At 48.6% G+C, this 19,591-nt stretch overlaps 1 protein-coding gene and 1 long non-coding RNA gene across 3 annotated transcripts in view; one reads left to right on the top strand and one right to left on the bottom strand.

Moving 5' to 3' along the window:
- Nucleotides 1-19,591, top strand: part of ABCC1 (ATP binding cassette subfamily C member 1) — a 192,735-nt gene that overhangs the window by 166,640 nt on the left and 6,504 nt on the right. For both annotated transcript variants that reach the window (XM_017953218.3, XM_021931786.2), the window contains 5 exons: nucleotides 4,209-4,408; nucleotides 7,396-7,522; nucleotides 8,383-8,484; nucleotides 14,997-15,143; nucleotides 17,500-17,658. In XM_017953218.3, the coding sequence (XP_017808707.2) occupies nucleotides 4,209-4,408; nucleotides 7,396-7,522; nucleotides 8,383-8,484; nucleotides 14,997-15,143; nucleotides 17,500-17,658 (735 nt within the window). The remainder of the gene's footprint in view (nucleotides 1-4,208; nucleotides 4,409-7,395; nucleotides 7,523-8,382; nucleotides 8,485-14,996; nucleotides 15,144-17,499; nucleotides 17,659-19,591) is intronic.
- LOC110742005 lies at nucleotides 1,099-19,584 on the bottom strand. The gene is made up of 2 exons (XR_002519161.2): nucleotides 19,499-19,584; nucleotides 1,099-1,217 (listed from the first exon to the last, which is right to left on the bottom strand). It is a non-coding gene; the product is annotated as an uncharacterized LOC110742005 (long non-coding RNA).

Raw genomic sequence — 19,591 nt, 5'->3', positions numbered from 1 at the left:
CAGGAGATTGCTTGAACCCGGGAGGCGGAGGTTGCAGTGAGTCAAGATTGCACCACTGCACTCCAGCCTGGGTGACAGAGCAAGACTCTGTCTCAGAAAAATAAAGAAGTTTCTGTTGGAAAGAAGGAGAAATTGTGTAGGCAGTCAGTCGTCTCTGCTGCATCCCTTCTGCAGAAACGGTTATATGTTCTTTGTTCTGTAAACACATGTGGTTTCTTAGCATATCGCAGGATAGATCATGTTTTCAATTGACAGGTGGAACATCTTGCTAAGTGGGAGAGCTGAGAGTGCAACCTCAAGTCTGTGCAGTTCCCAAACTGTGCCGTTACTTACCCCTAAAAGATTAACTGCAGCATGGTTGCCAGTAGGGATGGGTTGTTTAGATGGGAGCATTCCAGCTGCAAAGCAAAACAAGAGTAAGAAACCATGAGGTATGGCATATTTCAAATCATGCTGCACAGCTGTTCAGGTGGCATCCAGGGGGCCTTGGTTCAGTCAGCTGGCCCCTGCGCACCACTACACTGTGGCCCAATGATTGATGAGAACAAACAGTGATGGAATCAGAGAGTAGGTCCGGTTCCCGGAGTCTCATTATATCCCCTTGAAATTGGTGCCAGCTTTTTTTTTTTTTTTTTTTTTTGCATTTACTAAAAATGTTATCTATGTTCATACGCCAGCTGGAAAATTTCCTGAAAGACTCAAAAAGAAGACTCCAAAACAGGCCAAATGCAATGTTGAGGGCAACTTAAATGTCTGCCAATAGCAGGACCTTGGGGACACCATGGAGCGATGTGGCTTTGAGCAGGGGTACACAGTGGAACAATGTGGCTTTGAGCAGGGATAATTAGAAGACACAGCTGTTGGAGCACCAAGGATTTTATTTTTCAACAACAAAGGAAATGATTTCAGCAAAGGACCAAGTTGTATGTGCGCTGTCATCACTGAGATAAAATGTATAATGTGTGTGGGCAGGACTGGAAGGGAGGTGGATACATGAAAACATCATCTTTTTAAGGGTCAAGATTATAGGATAGTAAATTTTTTGATGGCTTTTGGCTAAACGTACATTTATCCTCTCACCAGGCAGTCTCATTCTTAAGTGTATATGGAAAAATGGAAAAAAAAAAAAAAAAGCAAAGGCAGTGCTTAGAATGTTCTCAGCATCTTGATTCATAATCGGCCCAAACTGGAAACAGCTCAAATGTCCGTTAACAGGACTGTGGAGAAATAAATTGTGATATAATTATACAATCTATGGCCGAGTAGTAAAAAGGAATGGAATGCTAATACACAACAATTTGGGTTTATCTCACAGATAATTACAGTGATCAAAAGAAGCCAGACGCAAAAGAGTAGGTACTTTGAGATTTCATTTACATGAAGTTTGGTCGGGTGAGGTGGCTTATGCCTGTCATCTCAGCACTTTGGGAGGCCGAGGCGGGAGGATCGCTTGGGCGCAGGAGTTCGAGACCAGCCTGAGCAAAATGGGAAAACCTGATGTCTACCAAAAATACAAAAATTAGCTGGGTGTGGTGGCATGCACCTGTAGTCCCACCTACTTGAGAGGCTGAGGTGGAAGGGTCACTTGAGCCTGGGAGGTGAAGGTTGCAGTGAGCTGACATTGTGCCACTGCACTTCAGCCTTGGTGACAGAGCAAGTTGTCTCAAAAAAACATCAGATCGGCAGGGCAGGTGGATCACCTGAGGTCAGGAGTTTGAGACCAGCCTGGCCAACATGGTGAAACTCCGTCTCTACTAAAAATACAAAAATTAGCCAGGTGCGGTGGTGGGCGCCTGCATTCCCAGCTACTCAGGAGGCTGAGGCAGGAGAATTGCTTGAACCTGGGAGGCAGAGGTTGCAATGAGCCGAGATTATGCCACTGCACTCCAGCCTGGGTGACACAGCGAGACTCTGTCTTAAAAACTAAAAAAATAATCAGATCATTCCTGAACAGATATTCATCTCAGGTTAGATTTTTCCAGTAAATAAGGTTCAGAGGCAGCGGCAAGTGGAGGAAATTGAACAGGTAACACCCTTCAGAGCGATTTGCATCTGGACTGTTCAGAAGGCAAGCCAATGAGAGAGGAAGGAGATGTGGTCCAGGGTAAGATGGGGCAGAACCACCTGGGCCTTCAGCCGTGCAGAGGGGTCTGGATTTCATGGGAGGCGGTGGGAACAGCTGGAGAAGAAATTATATCTGATCCACATTCCAGGAATTGGCGGAACAGCTATTCTGAGACTGCGTGGGGTTGTGTGGTGCCTGGGTTCACTTACAGAGCTTCTGGGCCCCCAGGAGACTCTCCATCTGTGGTTCCAGTTAACGCTTGTGCCGCCATCCAGAAAGAAGCTGCCAACCGCAGGAGGCCTCGTAAAAGCCACCTGCTGCTGTTGATGCTCTCTGTTGGACTCTGCCCCAAAGCAGCCCAGTACACCTGGCGCAGGGCAGGACGCAGGGAGGCTGAGTTCCTAGCAACCCTGTATTAGTTTTCCCAGCTCTGCTGTCGATAAGCAATTGTAGGCACCTTTTGGAATCGGGAACCCCGAGCTCACCAGTTCCTTTTGCATAGATGAGAAAACCTAGTCTAGGAGAGTGCGGTGTCCTCAAATGGCTGGTGCAACCTCTGATCCACAGCTCCACAAAGCTTCCGGAGGGTGGCTGGCTTTTGTTCTGAATCTAACGAGACTTAGCAGGCGGCTCTTGGTGCCTGGCACTGGCTGAATGCCCAGGTTGGGGCAGGCAGAGCAGATGAGGCATCTCCCGGCGAGGGTGGGTGGAGCTGCTTGTGAAACGTATCATCGTAGCCCAGGAGCTGGGACACTGAAGCCCGGAGATGGTGCTCATGTTGGAGGATGGGAAGGGCTTCCCTAGGAAGTGACATTTGTGCTACCATCTGCTGGGTGATGAGGAATGGCCTGGATGGAACAGGAATGGTGGTGGAGACAGGCGGCCTGTGTACAGGAAAGGAAGGGGAGAGTTACAGGACAAGATGAGTTGAGGGAAGCGTGGTTGGCAACTCTTAAGAGCACTGGGAGGCCATCGAAGGAGGAGGGTGACGAGATTGACCTTATCTTCATGGGCATCTCAGCTGGGCTGAGTGTGCCGGAACCGGCCATTGCAGGGACACAGTCACCCCTGAGGGGATGTGATCAACAGGTGAAATTCTGTCACTTAATAACAGTAGTCACCAGCTGACTGAGTGCTTACTGTTAGGTCAAACTCTATGAGATTGCTAATATTCACTTCTTATCTATAGAAACAGCCATTTGTTACGGTTCAACCTAATATTACCAGGCACTGTGCTTAGTGACATCATGTATCTCTAGATGATTTATGAAATAATGTAGCCACGCAAATATACATCACATGTAAGACTGTAATTCTTACATGTCACCCTCACAATGACCCTGTGAAGCAAGCCTTGTGGGTTTTTTTCTTTTTTTAATAATTTCTTGTTTTTGTAGAGATGGCGTTTTGCCATGTGCCTGGGCTGATCTCAAACTCCTGACCTCAAGTGATGTCCCGCCTCTGCCTCCTGAAGTGCCGGTATTACAAGCATAAGCCACCACACCTGGCCAAGCAAGCCTTGTTGTTCCCATTTTACAGATGAGGAAACTGAGGCTTAGAGAAATAAAGTGTTAGCTGTGTTTATATTGCCAGTCAGTAGTTGAGTCAGGATTTGAACTGAGGTCTCGTTGACCTCAAAGCCTATCCCCAAAACCACACTGCTGGTTCCAGAGAACCCTAGAGGTGGAAGGCTTCAGAGAGGCAGTACAGGGTAGAGGTTAGCCCTTTGCAGTCCAGATGTCCTGGGTTTGAATCCCAGCTCTGCCCCTTGCTAGCCACGTCACCTTGGGGAGGAGATTAACTAGCTTCTTTGTGCCTTAGTTTACTCATCATCTATAGGAATGAGCACCTCGTAGGTTTTTTGTGAGGATTGAATGAACTGATGTTTGTAAAAATGCTTAGAACTATGCCTGGAGCAGTAGTCTTTGTATAAGCGTGAGCTATTCATCGTCACCGTCCTTGTCATTGGTGCTATCCCTGTGCTTCACCAGGTGCACGGGCACCCCTGTGAGAGCAGCCCGGCTCTAACATTTTGCTTCCTGGAGGTTTCGGTGATGTCTAGACTTTGTCCAGCACAGCCGTGCCCTGGGAGGATGGGATGAGGGAACCTTCATCAACTCCCCGCATCTGTTCTCTACTCCAGAGGTTCTACGTGGCCTCCTCCCGGCAGCTGAAGCGCCTCGAGTCCGTCAGCCGCTCCCCAGTCTATTCCCATTTCAACGAGACCTTGCTGGGGGTCAGCGTCATTCGAGCCTTCGAGGAGCAGGAGCGCTTCATTCACCAGAGTGACCTGAAGGTGGACGCGAACCAGAAGGCCTATTACCCTAGCATCGTGGCCAACAGGTGGGCATGGTGGGCCCACAGGAGGCGGAGGAGGCCGCCTTAGCACCTTGTGCCTTTGCCTCAGTCTCTTCCTCGTATCTTCAGCTGGGTACAAAGCCAAACCTGGGCCTTTGCAGAAAGGGTGGAGAGGCTTGATGAGCGCAGAGGACTGATGAATCATTAAGGGCAGACAGCAGCACTGTAGACATGTAGTGCCCAGGGCATTTAAGTGCAGGGACACAGTTGTTCTGGAGTCAGCCCTGCAGGTGCTTCCCATTAACTGTCATCCTAGTGACGCAAGACTGTCAGCGACAGACTCTGCTATTGAGAATCTTTATGCTGCTGTTCCTGTCTGGGGGTGGTCATGCACCCCTGGGTGAAGTGTGTCAGAAGCAATTTACTAATACTAAACTGAACCATATGAGATTGTCATCTTGTGGGCCAGATGTCATGGCTCACGCCTATAATCTCAGTACTTTAGGAGGCTGAGGCAGGAGGATCCCTTAAGGCCAGAGATTCAGGCCAGCCTGGGCAACATAGCAAGACCCCCATCTGTCTTAAAAAAAAAAAAAAAAAGGGGGGCCGGGCGCAGTGGCTCAAGCCTGTAATTCCAGCACTTTGGGAGGCCGAGGCGGGCAGATCACAAGGTCAGGAGATCGAGACCGTCCTGGCTAACCCGGTGAAACTCTGTCTCTACTAAAAAATACAAAAAACTAACCGGGCGAGGTCACGGGCACCTGTAGTCCCAGCTACTCCGGAGGCTGAGGCAGGAGAATGGCATAAACCCAGGAGGCAGAGCTTGCAGTGAACTGAGATCTGGCCACCGCACTCCAGCCTGGGCGACAGAGCGAGACCCCATCTAAAAAAAAAAAAAAGTAGCCTGTCATGGTGGTGTGTGCCTGTAGTCCTAGCTTCTCGAGAGGCTGAGGCTGGAGGATCGTTTGAGCCCAGGAGTTCAAAGATGCATTGAGCTATGATTGCACCACTGCACTCCAGCCTGGGCAACAGAATGAGATCCTGTCTCTGGAAAAACAAAAAGAAGGAGATGGGGGTGGGAGATTGACAGCTTGCGGATCACAGATAATAGCATCAATCCAAAAGAGGCAGAAGTTTGCTAATTATTTGCTGAATTTAGAGAAGTGTCTGACTTACCCCTAAAATAGCATCTCTCTTACCCATTTGCATCCTGATAGACTTTGCTGACAAAGTGACAATACCCCAGAGGTGTCCCACAGCCATTAGTCCATCTTACGCCCTCTAATCCCAAGTATAAACCTGGGTGCGCCAACCCTGAATGACTAGAGACCTTGACTTCCCTTGCAGAATTTTTAGGGAGTTTGTCATAATCTGGCTGTGTCTGCCGGAGTAGTAAGGATCAATCACATGGTTCATAAGGGCTGCAGTGGAGAAAAGATCAACACCCCATCTTCCTAGAATGCTTTATATTAGAACATTAAAGTAATAGTCACAGTGCTATATGATATCATACGAAGCCTAGCTTTAAACAAATAAGGTGGCCAGGCGCGGTGGCTCACGTCTGTAATCCCAGCACTTTGGGAGGCCAAGGCGGGTGGATCACCTGAAGTCAGGAGTTCGAGACGAGCCTGGTCAACATGGTAAAACTCCGTCTATATTAAAAATACAAAAAAATTAGCTGGGCATGGTGGTGGGTGCCTGTAGTCCCAACTACTTGGGAGGCTGAGGCAGAAGAATCACTTGAACCCAGGAGGCAGAGGTTTCGGTGAGCCAAGTCTGTGCCATTGCATTCCAGCCTGGGCAACAAGAGCAAAACTCCATCTCAAAAAATAATAGAATAGCATAGGAGAGAAGAGAAGAATAAAATAAAAAGTAAAATAAAATAGTTCTGATGCTACCTGATACCATACGTAACCTAGCTTGAAACAAATAAGATGACCGGGCACAGTGTTCACATCTGTAATCCCAGCACTTTGGGTGGCCAAGGCAGGAGGGTCGCTTGAGACCAAGAGTTCAAGACCAGCCTGGGCACTGTAGGGAGACCCTGTCCCTAAAAAAAAAAAAAAGAAAAAAAGAAAACAAAAATTAGCCAGCTGTGGTGGCGTGGACCTGTAGTCCCAGCTACTCAGGCTGAGGCAGGGGGATCACTTGAACCTGGAAGGTTGAGGCTGCAATGAGCTGTGATCATGTCATCCACACTCCAGCCTGGATGACAGAGCAAGACCCCATCTCAAAAAAAACAAAACGACAGAAAACAAGATTTCCGTGTCTATTTTAAAGGATAAAATAGTGTATTTTCACATTTTGAAATGAAGAAGAGTCTGGGTTTGGGAACGTTACAGTGATGTTTACTCGTGCTCGTTACCCACCGCCCTCTCAGATCTGTCTCGTAGCAAGAGACTGTTATTTTCTACTTGTTTTTAGCCAAAAGGCCCAGAAATAATGATGGTTATTTTTAAATCACTGGTATCTCTTATAGTTGATGTCTTCTTAGTATTTAGGAATTTCTAGGACGTCTTTTTTGTTGTTGTTATTAATGCATTATATGTGTGTGTGTGTATATATGTGTATATGTGTGTATATATATATACACTGTGTATATGTATGTATATATGTATATACGTATACATATATATACACACACACACAAAGAGAGAGAGAGAGAGATGATTACAGGCGTTAGCCACTGCGCCCGGCCTATATATATATGTTTTAAAGACTTCAATGAGAAAAAGGTTGGTTTTTAAAAAGGCAAGCTTCAGATTCCAGGGAAGATTGCCTCTGTAGAGCTGTGTTTTAATCCATGGGTTTGCCAGATTCATGAGTGTTTACTGGCATCGTGCCCTTTCGGCCCTCCCTCCTCTGCGCCCATTGTGCATGTTTTGAAAAAGCAGTGCCAGGAAGGGCTCTCTGGAACTATTGCGGAGTTACTTGAGTTAGCAAAGAATCCCCTTCTGCCCCCAAGAGCTGTAAGCCGAGTCTCTGTAAAGCTGACTCCACGCCTGTTTGTCTGCCTGTGTGTCCTGGCGCAGGTGGCTGGCCGTGCGGTTGGAGTGTGTGGGCAACTGCATCGTTCTGTTTGCTGCCCTGTTCGCGGTGATCTCCAGGCACAGCCTTAGCGCTGGCTTGGTGGGCCTCTCAGTGTCTTACTCATTGCAGGTAAGAGGGGATGCTCGTAACTGGATTATTAAAGTCTGTTAATGGGGGAGCCAGTTGTCCTTTCCTTTGGATTCCAACTCCAACAGCAATGGGGGAGAGGAACGGAGTTTCAGGAGTGGGTAGAGAGCCTGGTGACCAACTAGAGCAGGAGAGGGATTTGACATGAATCCAGTATTTCCCCCATTAGTCACAGAGATTCCTTGGTGGTCCAAGAGGATACTTCGAGCTATGAGGGGAATGCTTTTAAAACTATGAATTTCCCTTTAAGAACTGCTTTAGCTGCATCTCACAAATGGTGATACATTGTGTTTTCATATTGTCACCTGGTTAAAAATATTTTCCAGTTTCTTATTACTTTTGTGACCCATGAGTTATTTTGGAAACATGGTATGTGCTTAGGAGATAGCAATGTGGCAGGCCTGGGTGATGGCTATAGCTGGATTTGTTAATTTCTGTACCTTTCTTACCTGTTTCATAATTCATAACTTTTTTTTTTTTTTTTTTGGAGACAGAGTCTCACTCTGTTGCCCAGGCTGGAATGCAGTGGCATGATCGTGGCTCACTGCAACCTCTGCCTCCTGGGTTCGAGTGACTCTCCTGCCTCAGCCCCCCAAATAGCTGGGGTTACAGGCGTGTGTCACCACGGCTGGCTAATTTTTGTATTTTTAGTAGCAACTGATGGGGTTTCGCCATGTTGGCCAGGCTGGTCTCAAACCCCTGACCTCAGATGATCTGCCCGCCTCGGCCTCCGATAATTCATTCTTGTTGAAAATAATTTGTTTCCTGTTATCTCAGTGGAAAAAGAAAAGAAAAATATGCCTGCTCACTCTAGAAATGCCACGTGACTCTTCCACTCGCAGGTCACCACGTACTTGAACTGGCTGGTTCGGATGTCATCTGAGATGGAAACCAACATCGTGGCCGTGGAGAGACTCAAGGAGTATTCAGAGACCGAGAAGGAGGTAGGCAAGGGCCCCTGGCCGGACCTGTAGGTCTTTGGTGTAGCTTTACCCCAAGGAGATCTCTGAGCCCTATCCTGTGCACCTCTGCCTCTGAGCAGGGGAGTGAGCTGGATACCCCACCAGGTAGAAGTGCGTCTTATGCTTGTCCAGTCTGTTTGCAGCACTTACTTAGAGCTCAGTGTTAGGGTGAAAATAATTTACTGGCTTTCCCCAAGATTTGGGGTATCCATATACGAGACTGTGGGATGCTATCAGGGCATTCAGAAGGTATTCACATTGTGAAGAAGGTCCCCCTCTAGTTCTTGTTCATAACTTTGAACAGTATCACAAAGAAAGTCTTGGTCTGGTGCTGGCAGGTCTTTAACACCTTAGCAATTGAGATGATCTCCCTTCAACAGATAAACAGCAGCCTTTGCACTTAGAGCCTCAACAGGACGGCCTCTATCAAAAATAACCTTCTGTTGTTTGTTATGTATTTGGTTTTTTTGTATGTGAGATGGAGTCTCACTGTTGCCCAGGCTGGAGTACAGAGGTGTGATCTCGGCTCACTGCAACCTCCGCCTGCCAGGTTCAAGTAATTCTCCTGCCTCAGCCTCCGGAATAGCTGGGATTACAGGTGCCTGCCATCATGCCTGGCTAATTTTTGTATTTTTAGTAGAGATGGCGTTTCACTAAGTTGGCCAGGCTGGTCTCAAACTCTTGACCTCAGATGATCCACCTGCCTCAGCCTCCCAAAGTGCTGGGATTACAGGCTTGAGCCACTGCACCTGCCCTATTGTGTATTTGTATGGGGGACTCCTGTTACGGAAAATACTACTACTTTACCATTTGTGATTGTAATAAATGTTCCTCTTAAGTAAGCTGAGGAATGAAGCCTAAGTGACTTGATTAAGCATATTAAAACAACAAGAGAATGAGTCCATGCATACTACACAAATGATGTAGCCGAGAACTGACCAAAGTTTGGAAAACCTAGCAGTTATTTAACCACAGCCCCCTTTTTATAGATGGAGAAACAGGGAACCTGGGGAGGCACTAGGGCTGATCCAAGGTCCCACATGGCTTGGTAGAACAGCTGGGACCAGGACCTGTGCCTCCAGTCTTTGATGTCGCGTTGCCCTTAATAACTGCCTTCTTAGGCCCTGAGCACCAGCACGAGTAGGAACAGCAGTGATAATCACAGTAATGTCTGGCGACACCCCCACCCCCACCAGTAATGATAACAGGGACACACGTAGTGCCTTGTAGAATGTCAGAGCCAGACCTAAACGTTTAACACAGAGTAATACGCTCAATCTTTATCCTGCCCTGTGATTGATTTCTGAGAAACGGTCTCACGCTTGCCCAGGTTAGAGTGTGGCGCGATCTCACTCGCTGCCTCCCAGGCTCAAGTGATTCTCCTCCTGAGTGTCTGGTACCACAGGCGCATGCCATCACGCCCGCTGATGTTTGTATTTTTAGTGGAGATGGGGTTTTGCCATGTTGCCCAGACCGGTCTCGATCTCCTGAGCTCAAGTGATCTTCCTGCCTTGGCCTCCCAAAGTGCTGGGATTACAAGCGAGAGCCACCGTGCTTGGCCCAGCCCTATGATTTAGGTGCTATTACTACCCCAATTTTACAGGTGAGGAAACTGAGACAAAAAGGTGAAGTTATTTGCCCAAGATCACATGGCTGGTAAATGGCAGACCTAGGCATTAAGCCTGTGCCTTCTCGGAGACCCTGTCCAGTGCCATGGGGGTCATGCTACACTGTCTCCTGAGGAGATGCCCCTTGGGAGTGAGACCAAGGCCTCCGCAAGGTCTGTCCTCCTGAGGAATTCACAGAGGTGACCTCAACCCACTCCTTTAACATTCTAACTGGGTGAACCGGTCCCGTGTCACGGGTGAGCATTGTAAGAATGGCGTGAGTGCCCCCGTGAGGAACCAAGGGTGCATTACACCGGCAGCTTCCAACTTGACACTAAATTTATTTAATTCATTTACAGGGCATTTCGTTAGGTTTGGTTTGGCTTTTTTTTTTTGGATGGAATTTTGCTTTTTTTGCCCAGGCTGGAATGCAGTGGCACGATCTCGGCTCACTGCAACTTCCACCTCCTGGGTTCAAGTGATTCTCCTGCCTCAGCCTCCCAAGTAGCTGGGATTACAAGCACCTGCCATCCCGCCCAGCTAACTTATTTCATTAGTTTTTATAATAGCCTCATTGATACGTGAATTTCACATGCCGCGCAATTCACCTAGTTAAAGCATGCAGTTTGATTGAATTCAGTTTTGTTTGTTTGTTTGTTTGATACTGAGTCTGGCCCCAGGCTGGAGTGCAGTGTCATGATCTCAGCTAACTGCAACCTCCACCTCCTGGGTTCAAGCGATTCTCAGCCTCCTGAGTAGCTGGGATTACAGGCAATTTTTGTATTTTTAGTAGAGATGGGATTTCACCCTGTTGGCCCGGCTGGTGTCGGACTCTTGACCTCGTGATCCACCCGCCTCAGCCTCCCAAAGTGCTGGGATCACAGGTGTCAGCCACCACGCTCGGCCTGAGTTCAGTTTTCAAAAGCATTTTACTTTTGACTGACTTTTATATTTTTAGAAGGACTGTGTTTGACAAACCCAAGAGAAAGTAATCGTCCTCATTAGTCCTACCACTATTCTGTATTTACATGTATTTTTATATACAGATAGAAAGCTCCACATACTTCTCTCCATTCCCCTCACTGTGTTGTTATAGCATCTCCCCTTCAATTATGTACATAAATTATAAAATAGAGATATGCTTGTTATTTTAAAAAAGAAAAAATCAATACAGGGCTGGACACAGTGGCCCACACCTGTAATCCCAGCACTTTGAGAGGCCAAGGTGGGTTGGTCACTTGAAGCCAGGAGTTTGAGACCAGTCTGGCCAACATGGTGAATCCCGTCTGTACTAAAAATACAAAAATTAGCCGGGCATGGTGGTGGGTGCCTGTAATCCCAGCTACTTGGGAGGCTGAGGTGGGAGGATCGCTGGAACCCAGGAGGTGGAGGTTGCAGTGAGCTGAGGTCATATCATTACACTCCAGCCTGGGTGACAGAGCAAGACTGTCTCAAAAAAAAAAAAACCCAAAAAAATAAGTTTATGGCAGAGAATGAAAGTTGGTTCCTGTTGCCAGGCACGGTGGCTCATGCCTGTAATCCTAGCACTTTGGGAGGCTGAGGCGGGCGGATCACAAGGTCAGGAGTTCGAGACCAGCCTGGCCAACATGGTGAAACCCTGTCTCTACTAAATATAAATAAATAAATTTTCTGGGTGTGGTGGCACATGCCTGTAATCCCAGCTACTCAGCAGGCTGAGGCAGGAGAATTGCTTGAACTGGGACCCGGGAGGCAGAGGTTGCAGTGAGCTGAGATCACGCCATTGCACTCCAGCCTGGGCAACAAGAGCAAAACTCGGTCTTAAAAAAAGAAAAAGGCCGGGCGCGGTGGCTCACGCCTGTAATCCCAGCACTTTGGGAGGCCGAGGCGGGCGGATCACAAGGTCAGGAGATCGAGACCATGGTGAAACCCCATCTCTACTAAAAATACAAAAAATGAGCCGGGCGCGGTGGCGGGCGCCTGTAGTTCTAGCTACTTGGGAGGCTGAGGCAGGAGAATGGCAGGAACCCAGGAGGTGGAGCTTGCAGTGAGCCAGGATCGCGCCACTGCACTCCAGCTTGGGCGACAGAGCGAGACTCCGTCTCAAAAAAAAAAAAAAAGAAAGTTTGTTCCTGTTTGCCCGGTTCCTTTCCTTCCCAGAGAAAGGCTCCATTAGCATTCAGGTGCATTTCCCCCAGAACTTTCCGGTGTGGATTCCCACATACCCCCACACGTTTGTTTGCTTGTTTCTTTTTCTTTTAACATAAGTGAGATCTACCTGTTATCCTGTGACACCTTTTCTTTAACCATGAGGCACCTTTGCATCTGCGTTTAATAATAGTCACTGCCTCTAAGGGCTGCTGTGAGGCCCAGATGAGATCATGGGTCTCAAGTGCTGAGCAGAGCAACTTGCATTAGTTGCATTGAAAGTGCTCAGTAACACTTTTTGGCCGCGCGCAGTGGCTCAGGCCTGTAATCCCAGCACTTTGGCTCACTGCAACCTCTGCCTCCCAGGTTCTAGTTATCCTCCTGCCTCAGCCTCCCGAGTAGCTGAGATTACAGGCTCCCACCCATCAGGCCCAGCTAATTTGTGTATTTTTAGTAGAGCCAGGGTTTCACCGTGTTGGTCAGGCTGGTCTCAAACCCCTGACCTCAAGTGATCTGCCCGCCTCAGCCTCCCTAAGTGCTGGAATTACAGGTGTGAGCCACCGTGCCTGGCCACGCCGTTATTTTATAGCAGATCCACAAAAGGGCTGCGTGTCGTGCCTAACAGGTACCCGGCGTTTTCTTGTGATGTGCTCTCTGCTGTGCCCCTGAGCTTGGCCATATGCTCTGCAGCCTGGTTCAGCACCTGTGTGTGCCCTGGAGGAATGTGCACACCCTGAGGCTAAAACCACTGAACCCGGCCCAGGCCACATCCCGCCGTGGGCCGCAGGAAATGCTGAATTGAACTACTTTTCAGAAAGAGGGTGGTGTGTCCCTGGGCAAGTCACCGCCCCTCTCTGTGCCTCAGTCTTCTTGTGTGTAAACGGGGGATAGTAAAAGGATCCCCCACATGGGATTGCTGTGAGGACTGGATGGGGCACTGTGATACAGCTGCTGCTTTTATCCTTGCCTTCCTGCCGGGGGGGCAGCCAGGGTCACTCACTGTCATTCTCATGCCTGTCTGGAGAAGACCACTCATTTTATTGACTCCGTTTGTTTATAAATATTTATTTTAAAAAATTGTATCAAAAAATAAGCTTTATTGGCATCTAAAAAAATTTACCCAACATTGAAACATAACATCAATATTTATGTTATTGTGTTCTTGTTTCTTTTTTTTGAGACGGAGTCCCGCTCTGTCGCCCAGGCTGGAGTGCAGTGGCGCGATCTCGGCTCGCTGCAAGCTCCGCCTCCCGGGTTCCCGCCATTCTCCTGCCTCAGCCTCCTGAGCAGCTGGGACTACAGGTGCCCGCCACTACGCCCGGCTAATTTTTTGTATTTCTAGTAGAGACGGGGTTTCACCGAGTTAGCCAGGATGGTCTCAATCTCCTGACCTTGTGATCCGCCCGCCTCGGCCTCCCTCTTGTTTCTTTTTTACTCACTGCAGTGTGAGGAGCAAATCACAAACATTTACTTTAGAGAAACAGAGACCATAGTGTAGATTTTACAAAATCACTTTTTAAAATCTCTGTATTGTGCTCCACAAATACCTAGAGCCAGTCTGTGCGTAAAATGTCACCCTGTTGTCTAAACCTTAAAATTCTACATCAGCCTAAAGATACGGATAAGATATACCTCTACTTGCTCTTTTGAAAAATATCTATTACCTTATCCAACCTAATGATAGCTATCTAAAAAATTCTTTCTTCCATAGGAAGTCTCTGACAAGCTGTTATCCATTTCCTTGACGTTAAAAGAATCTGGGGGCAACATTTCTATTTTATCAGAAAAATTCTTTTAAAGTTTACCTATCATGTTCATATTAAGAACATTGTGTGTGACTGGGCATGGTGGCTCATGCCTGTAATCCCAGCACTTTGGGAGGTGGAGGTGGGCGGATCACCTGAGGTCGGGAGTTAGAGACCAGCCTGGCCAACATGGTGAAACCATGTCTCTACCAAATGGTGGCGGGCGCCTGTAGTCCCAGCTACTCAGGAGGCTGAAGCAGGAGAATCATTTGAACCTGGGAGGTAGAGGTTGCAGTGAGCTGAGATCATGCCATTGCACTCCAGCCTGGGAGACAGAACGAGACGCCATCTCAAAAAAAAAAAAAAAAAAAAAAAAAGCAATGTCTGTAGAAGTCAGTTGTTCAGCTATTTTAAGAGAAAGGTGAACATGAACATCAGGTTAATTCTGGCAGACAAAAATGAACTACTGTGGTCCAGTCAGCCATTATGTATCACAGAGAGATGCCAGCATTACAGAAGGGTGTCTCTGTCCTACTGAGCGATGATTATGTCCCCTCAGTTTCTGTGCCTTCTGCCACTGGTTCACTTTCTATGTCAGCAGCTGTGTCACTCTTCTTGTTTATGTTCGTATTTATTGAACACCTACTATGTACTCTGAGCCCTGGGATACAGCAGTGAGCAATTAGAGCCTGTCCTCATGGAGTGGCTGGTGCAGTGGGCGTGGGAGACAGTGTACACTCAAGCGTACGAGCCCCGAGAGGGCTGGGGACAGGGAGTGCCCTGAAGGAGAAGGCAGCGCGGGAAGGGACAGAGGGACACAGGGCTGGGAGGGCGCTCTACATCGACCAGAGATCCACAGGATGCAAGGGGGTCTTTTGGGGAAGAACGTTCCAGGAAGGGCAGCCCCCCAGTGCTGAGGTCTGCGGCAGAGTGAGTGAGAGGGGAGGTCGGGGGAGTCACGGCTTTCCAGGATGGACTGGGAATTCCTTACTGTCTCCCTCTGCCGCGATCGAAGGCGCCTTGGCAAATCCAGGAGACAGCTCCGCCCAGCAACTGGCCCCAGGTGGGCCGAGTGGAATTCCGGAACTACTGCCTGCGGTACCGAGAGGACCTGGACTTCGTTCTCAGGCACATCAATGTCACCATCAATGGGGGAGAAAAGGTGGGTACACATGGCCCCATTCCTCCACCCATCCCCAGTCGGGCACAGGGTGCCACCGGGCAGATGAATCAAGCTGTGGCGGCTCCGCAGCCACTCACGGCTCCACACCTCCGCTTGAATGGCTTTTCCAGGGGATGCGAGTGGAGCGTGGCAGTAAAAGCTGTTCAGAGCGCATCCAACTTGTAGAAGTGAAGGCTTTTAGGCGAACTGACAGCCCAAAGACCAAATGAGCCCCACAGATACGTTTTGGAAGATTTTTTATTTATTTATTTTTTTTGAGACAGGGTCTTGCTCTGTCGCCCAGGCTAGCGTGTGGTGGTGTGATCTCAGCCCACTGCAACCACAGCCTCCCAAGTCGGGGGACTGCGAGCGGTTGGGACTGCAGGTGTGTGCTGCTACGCCTGGCTAGTTTTGTATTTTTTTGTAGAGATGGGGATCTTACTATGTTGCCCAGGCTGGTCTGGAACTCGTGAGCTCGACCGATCTGCCCGCCTCAGCTTCCCAAAGTGCTGGGATTACAGGAATCAGCCACCATTCCTGGCCCCTGGAAGAATTTTGTTTGTTTGTTTGTTTGTTTGCTTTTTGAGATAGAGTCTTACTCTGTTGCCCAGGCCACAGTGCAGGGGCCCAATCTTGGCTCACTGCAACTTCTGCCTCCCGGGTTCAAGTGATTCTCCTGCCTCAGCCTCCCGAGTAGCTGGGATTGCAGGCATGCGCCACCACGCCTGGCTGATTTTTCTATTATTAGTAGAGATGGGGTTTGCCACGTTGGCCAGGCTGGTCTTGAACTCCTGACCTCAAGTGATCCACCCGCCTTGGCCTCCCCAAGTGCTGGGATTACAGGTGTGAGCCACCGAGCCCAGCCTGGAAGGAATTTGAATAAGTTGCAAATACTAAAAAATCTGGAACACTTAATATAAAAATTTATTTTCTGCTTTTTTTGGAAGATGAGAACATCTGGCAACATTGGGCCTGGCTCTTTATAGACAGCCTGTGAGCCTCCTGGTTCACCCCAGTCCCTCCCTGTCCCATTCAGTGCCTACTTGGCCCCTCCAAGACATCAGAATCTGTGATCTCTAGAATAAGGGGTCACCATCCCTTCTAGGGGATGCCTTAAGGGAAGTGAGAACTCGTCAGATTTTTGGAACCTTCTCTTGGTTCTGAGCTTTTCTTGGAAGAGGTTCCTGACCTGAGCGAGACCCTTAGGCTGTCCTCTGCAATCGCTCTGAGAGTATTCCTGGCCGTTTGCTGGGGAAGAAGGCTGCTTTCACCTCTGAACATAGGGACTTGTTGGACTGTTCTTACGTCCCTCCCACAAAGCTCAGAACATTCTGTTCCCGGCAGATAATTTCTGTCTGAGTTACCGAGAAGAGCAGAGTGGGTGATGTTCTTGCTGTCTTTGTTTTTTTTTATTTTGTTTTGTTTTGAGACAGGGTCTCACTCTGTCACCCAGGCTGGAGTCCAGTGGTGCTATCTCGGCTCACTGCAGCCTCCGTCCCCCAGGTTCAAGTGATTCTCCTGTCTCAGTCTCCTGAGTATCTGGGACTACAAGTGCCTGCCAGCATGCCCAGCTAATTTTTGTATTTTTAGTAGAGATGGGGTTTCACCATGTTGGCCAGGCTGGTCTCGAACTCCTGACCTTCTGTGATCCACCCGCATCGGCCTCCCAAAGTGCTGGGACTATAGGCACGAGCCAGCACACCCCAGCCCTTATTGAGTCTTTATGACTTATCTCACGTCATGAGAATTTTAGCACGCATGCTGCTCTGTGACGCCCCTGTAGGAGGGTAGAGGAAGCCTGCCTCTCAGGAGCCCAGCGGGACGGGGAGATTTGGAGATCAGGAGCGTCAGTCATTGACCATTGGCCAGAGAACCTAGTTCCTTCAAGAGAGGATGCACGGAGACCAGGTCATAGCAAAGGGCCAGAAGGTCTGCCTGAATCTTGCAGATATTTCAACAGCTCATGATGGGAAACTCACCATCAGAGGTGTGGAAAACAGCGTGGGGAAATGAGGAAATGCCTGATTATTACTTAATAGTTAACTTGCGTTGAAACAAATAGGGCTTTGTTGGAAATTCCTTCTGCCTCTTCTGTATCTTTTTGAGGTCTCTAGTAACTTATAAAAAGCTGAGTCATTCCTTTTGGGAGCCTGGCAAAGGGAAGAGAGTCCTTCTTGACCTTCGACCGAAACACCCTTAAAGGAGTGTCTCTGGGCAGCAGGCGAGGGAGAGGGCTGTGGAGTTGGCTCGACCACATGACTGATGCCTGAGGTGGGGCCGAGATGAGGGCACTGTGGGGCAGGGACAAGTCCGGATGCCAGCATTCCCACCACACCTGCACCCTTCTGTCCTGCAGGTCGGCATCGTGGGACGGACGGGCGCTGGGAAGTCATCCCTGACGCTGGGCTTATTTCGGATCAACGAGTCTGCCGAAGGAGAGATCATCATCGATGGCATCAACATCGCCAGGATTGGCCTGCATGACCTCCGTTTCAAGATCACCATCATCCCCCAGGTGGGCTCTGGGTGTGGCCCAGGCAGTGAGCCAGGGCTGATGGCACTAACAGTGATGTATGCATATTTTGGGAGCAAACATACATTTGGCCCTACTTTGTCGTTTTTTGGTTTTGTTTTGTTTTTTCTGAAACAGGGTCTCGCTCTGTTGCCCAGGCTGGAGTGCACTGGCGCAATCTCAGCTCACGGCAACCTCCGTCTCCCAGGCTCAAGCAATTCTCCCATCCCAGCCTCCTCAGTAGCTAGGACTACAGGCACACGCCACTACACCCAGCTACATTTTTTTTTTGTATTTTTTGTGGAGATGTGGTTTCACCTTGTTGACCAGGCTGCTCTTAAATTTCTGGGCTCCAATGATCCACCCACCTTGGCCTCTGAAAGTGCTGGGATTACAGGCGTGAGCCACTGTGCCTGGCCTTCGTTGTTTTTATTAAAGTTAGGCTATGCCACTGTTTCCCTGAATTTCCTGTTAGCATACGATTAACAATGTGGGAATTAACTATCAGCCCCAACTTCCCGTCCCCGCAAGGGGTAGTTTCGGAGCGTCTAGAAAAATCCAAAAAGACACCATCTTCTCTCTCTGCTGCCAGAGTCAGACTGAGAATCTCTAACCCTTCCACGAGCTAGACAAGAAATAAGACTTTTTAATTTTAGATTCACGGGGTGCACCTGCAGGCTTGTTACATGGGTATACTGTGTGATGCTGACGCTTGGGCTTCTGCGGATCTCATCACCCAAATATTGAATAAAGTACCTGAGAGAGAGTTTCTGAACCATTACCCTCCTCCATCTGTCCCCACTTTTGGAGGCTCTGGTGTCTATCATTTCCATCTTTACATCCATGAATACCCAGAGTTTAGCTCCCACTTATAAGTCAGAACATGCAGTATTTGGTGAGAAATAAGGATTTTCTTTTTCTTTTTTTTTTTTTTAATTGAGACAGAGTCTCACTGTGTCACCCAGTTCTGTGGCATGATCTCAGCTTACTGCAACCTCCACCTCCTGGGTTCAAGCGATTCTCCCGCCTCAGCCTCCCAAGTAGCTGGGATTACAGGTGCACACCACCATGCCTGGCTAGTTTTTGTATTTTTGGTAGAGACGAGGTTTTACCGTGTTACCTAGGCTGGTCTCAATCTCCTGACCTCAAGTGATATGCCTGCCTCGGCCTCCCATAGTGCTGGGATGAGCCAACATGCCTGGCTGAAATAAGAATTTTCTAGACCAGTCCCTGCAGGTGGATTTCTTAATATGTTGCCTTTTAGTGTAATCTTCCCTAATGTTTCTTACAAGATTCTCTTCTGGAGTTGGAGGACGGGAGAATCCACGGGACTTTATGTTAGGAATCACCTGTGCTGTATCTCATTTTGGGAGGTTCTCAACCCACTTGCCATATTGAAGGCTCTAGGAAGTTGTATGGAAAGGAAATCTTTTATTCTACCAAACTCAGATTTTCCAGACTTTTTAAATTTTTCCTTCATTAAGGAATTTTTTTTTTGTTTTGAGACAGAGTCTCGCTCTGTCACCCAGGCTGGAGTGCAGTGGCATGATCTTGGCTCACTGTAACCTCCGTCTCCCAAGTTCAAGTGACTCTCTTGCCTCAGCCTCCCGAGTAGCTGGGACTGCAGGTGTGCGCCACCATGCCCAGCTGATTTTTGTATTTTTAGTAGAGACAGGGTTTCGCCCTGTTGGTCAGGCTGGTCTCGAACTCCTGACCTCAAGTGATCTGCTCGCCTCAGCCTCCCAAAGTGCTGGGATTACAGGTGTGAACCACTGTACCTGGCCTTTTTCTCCATTATTAGCATCTGCAGAAATAGTGATTCCAAGGAGCTCTGACAGCCCACCTTCAGCAGTCCTGGCCAGAGGTCCTTCGGCCTCACCTCGTCTCCATGCATGTCAGCGTGACATAGGCATCACGTGCTGTCCACTCTCTTCTC

The sequence above is a fragment of the Papio anubis genome, chromosome 18, assembly GCF_008728515.1.
Source record: "Papio anubis isolate 15944 chromosome 18, Panubis1.0, whole genome shotgun sequence".
In the NCBI taxonomy this organism is placed as follows: Eukaryota; Metazoa; Chordata; class Mammalia; order Primates; family Cercopithecidae; genus Papio; species Papio anubis.
Note: the sequence above shows the minus strand (reverse complement) of the source record. Positions and strands in the feature narration are given on the sequence as shown.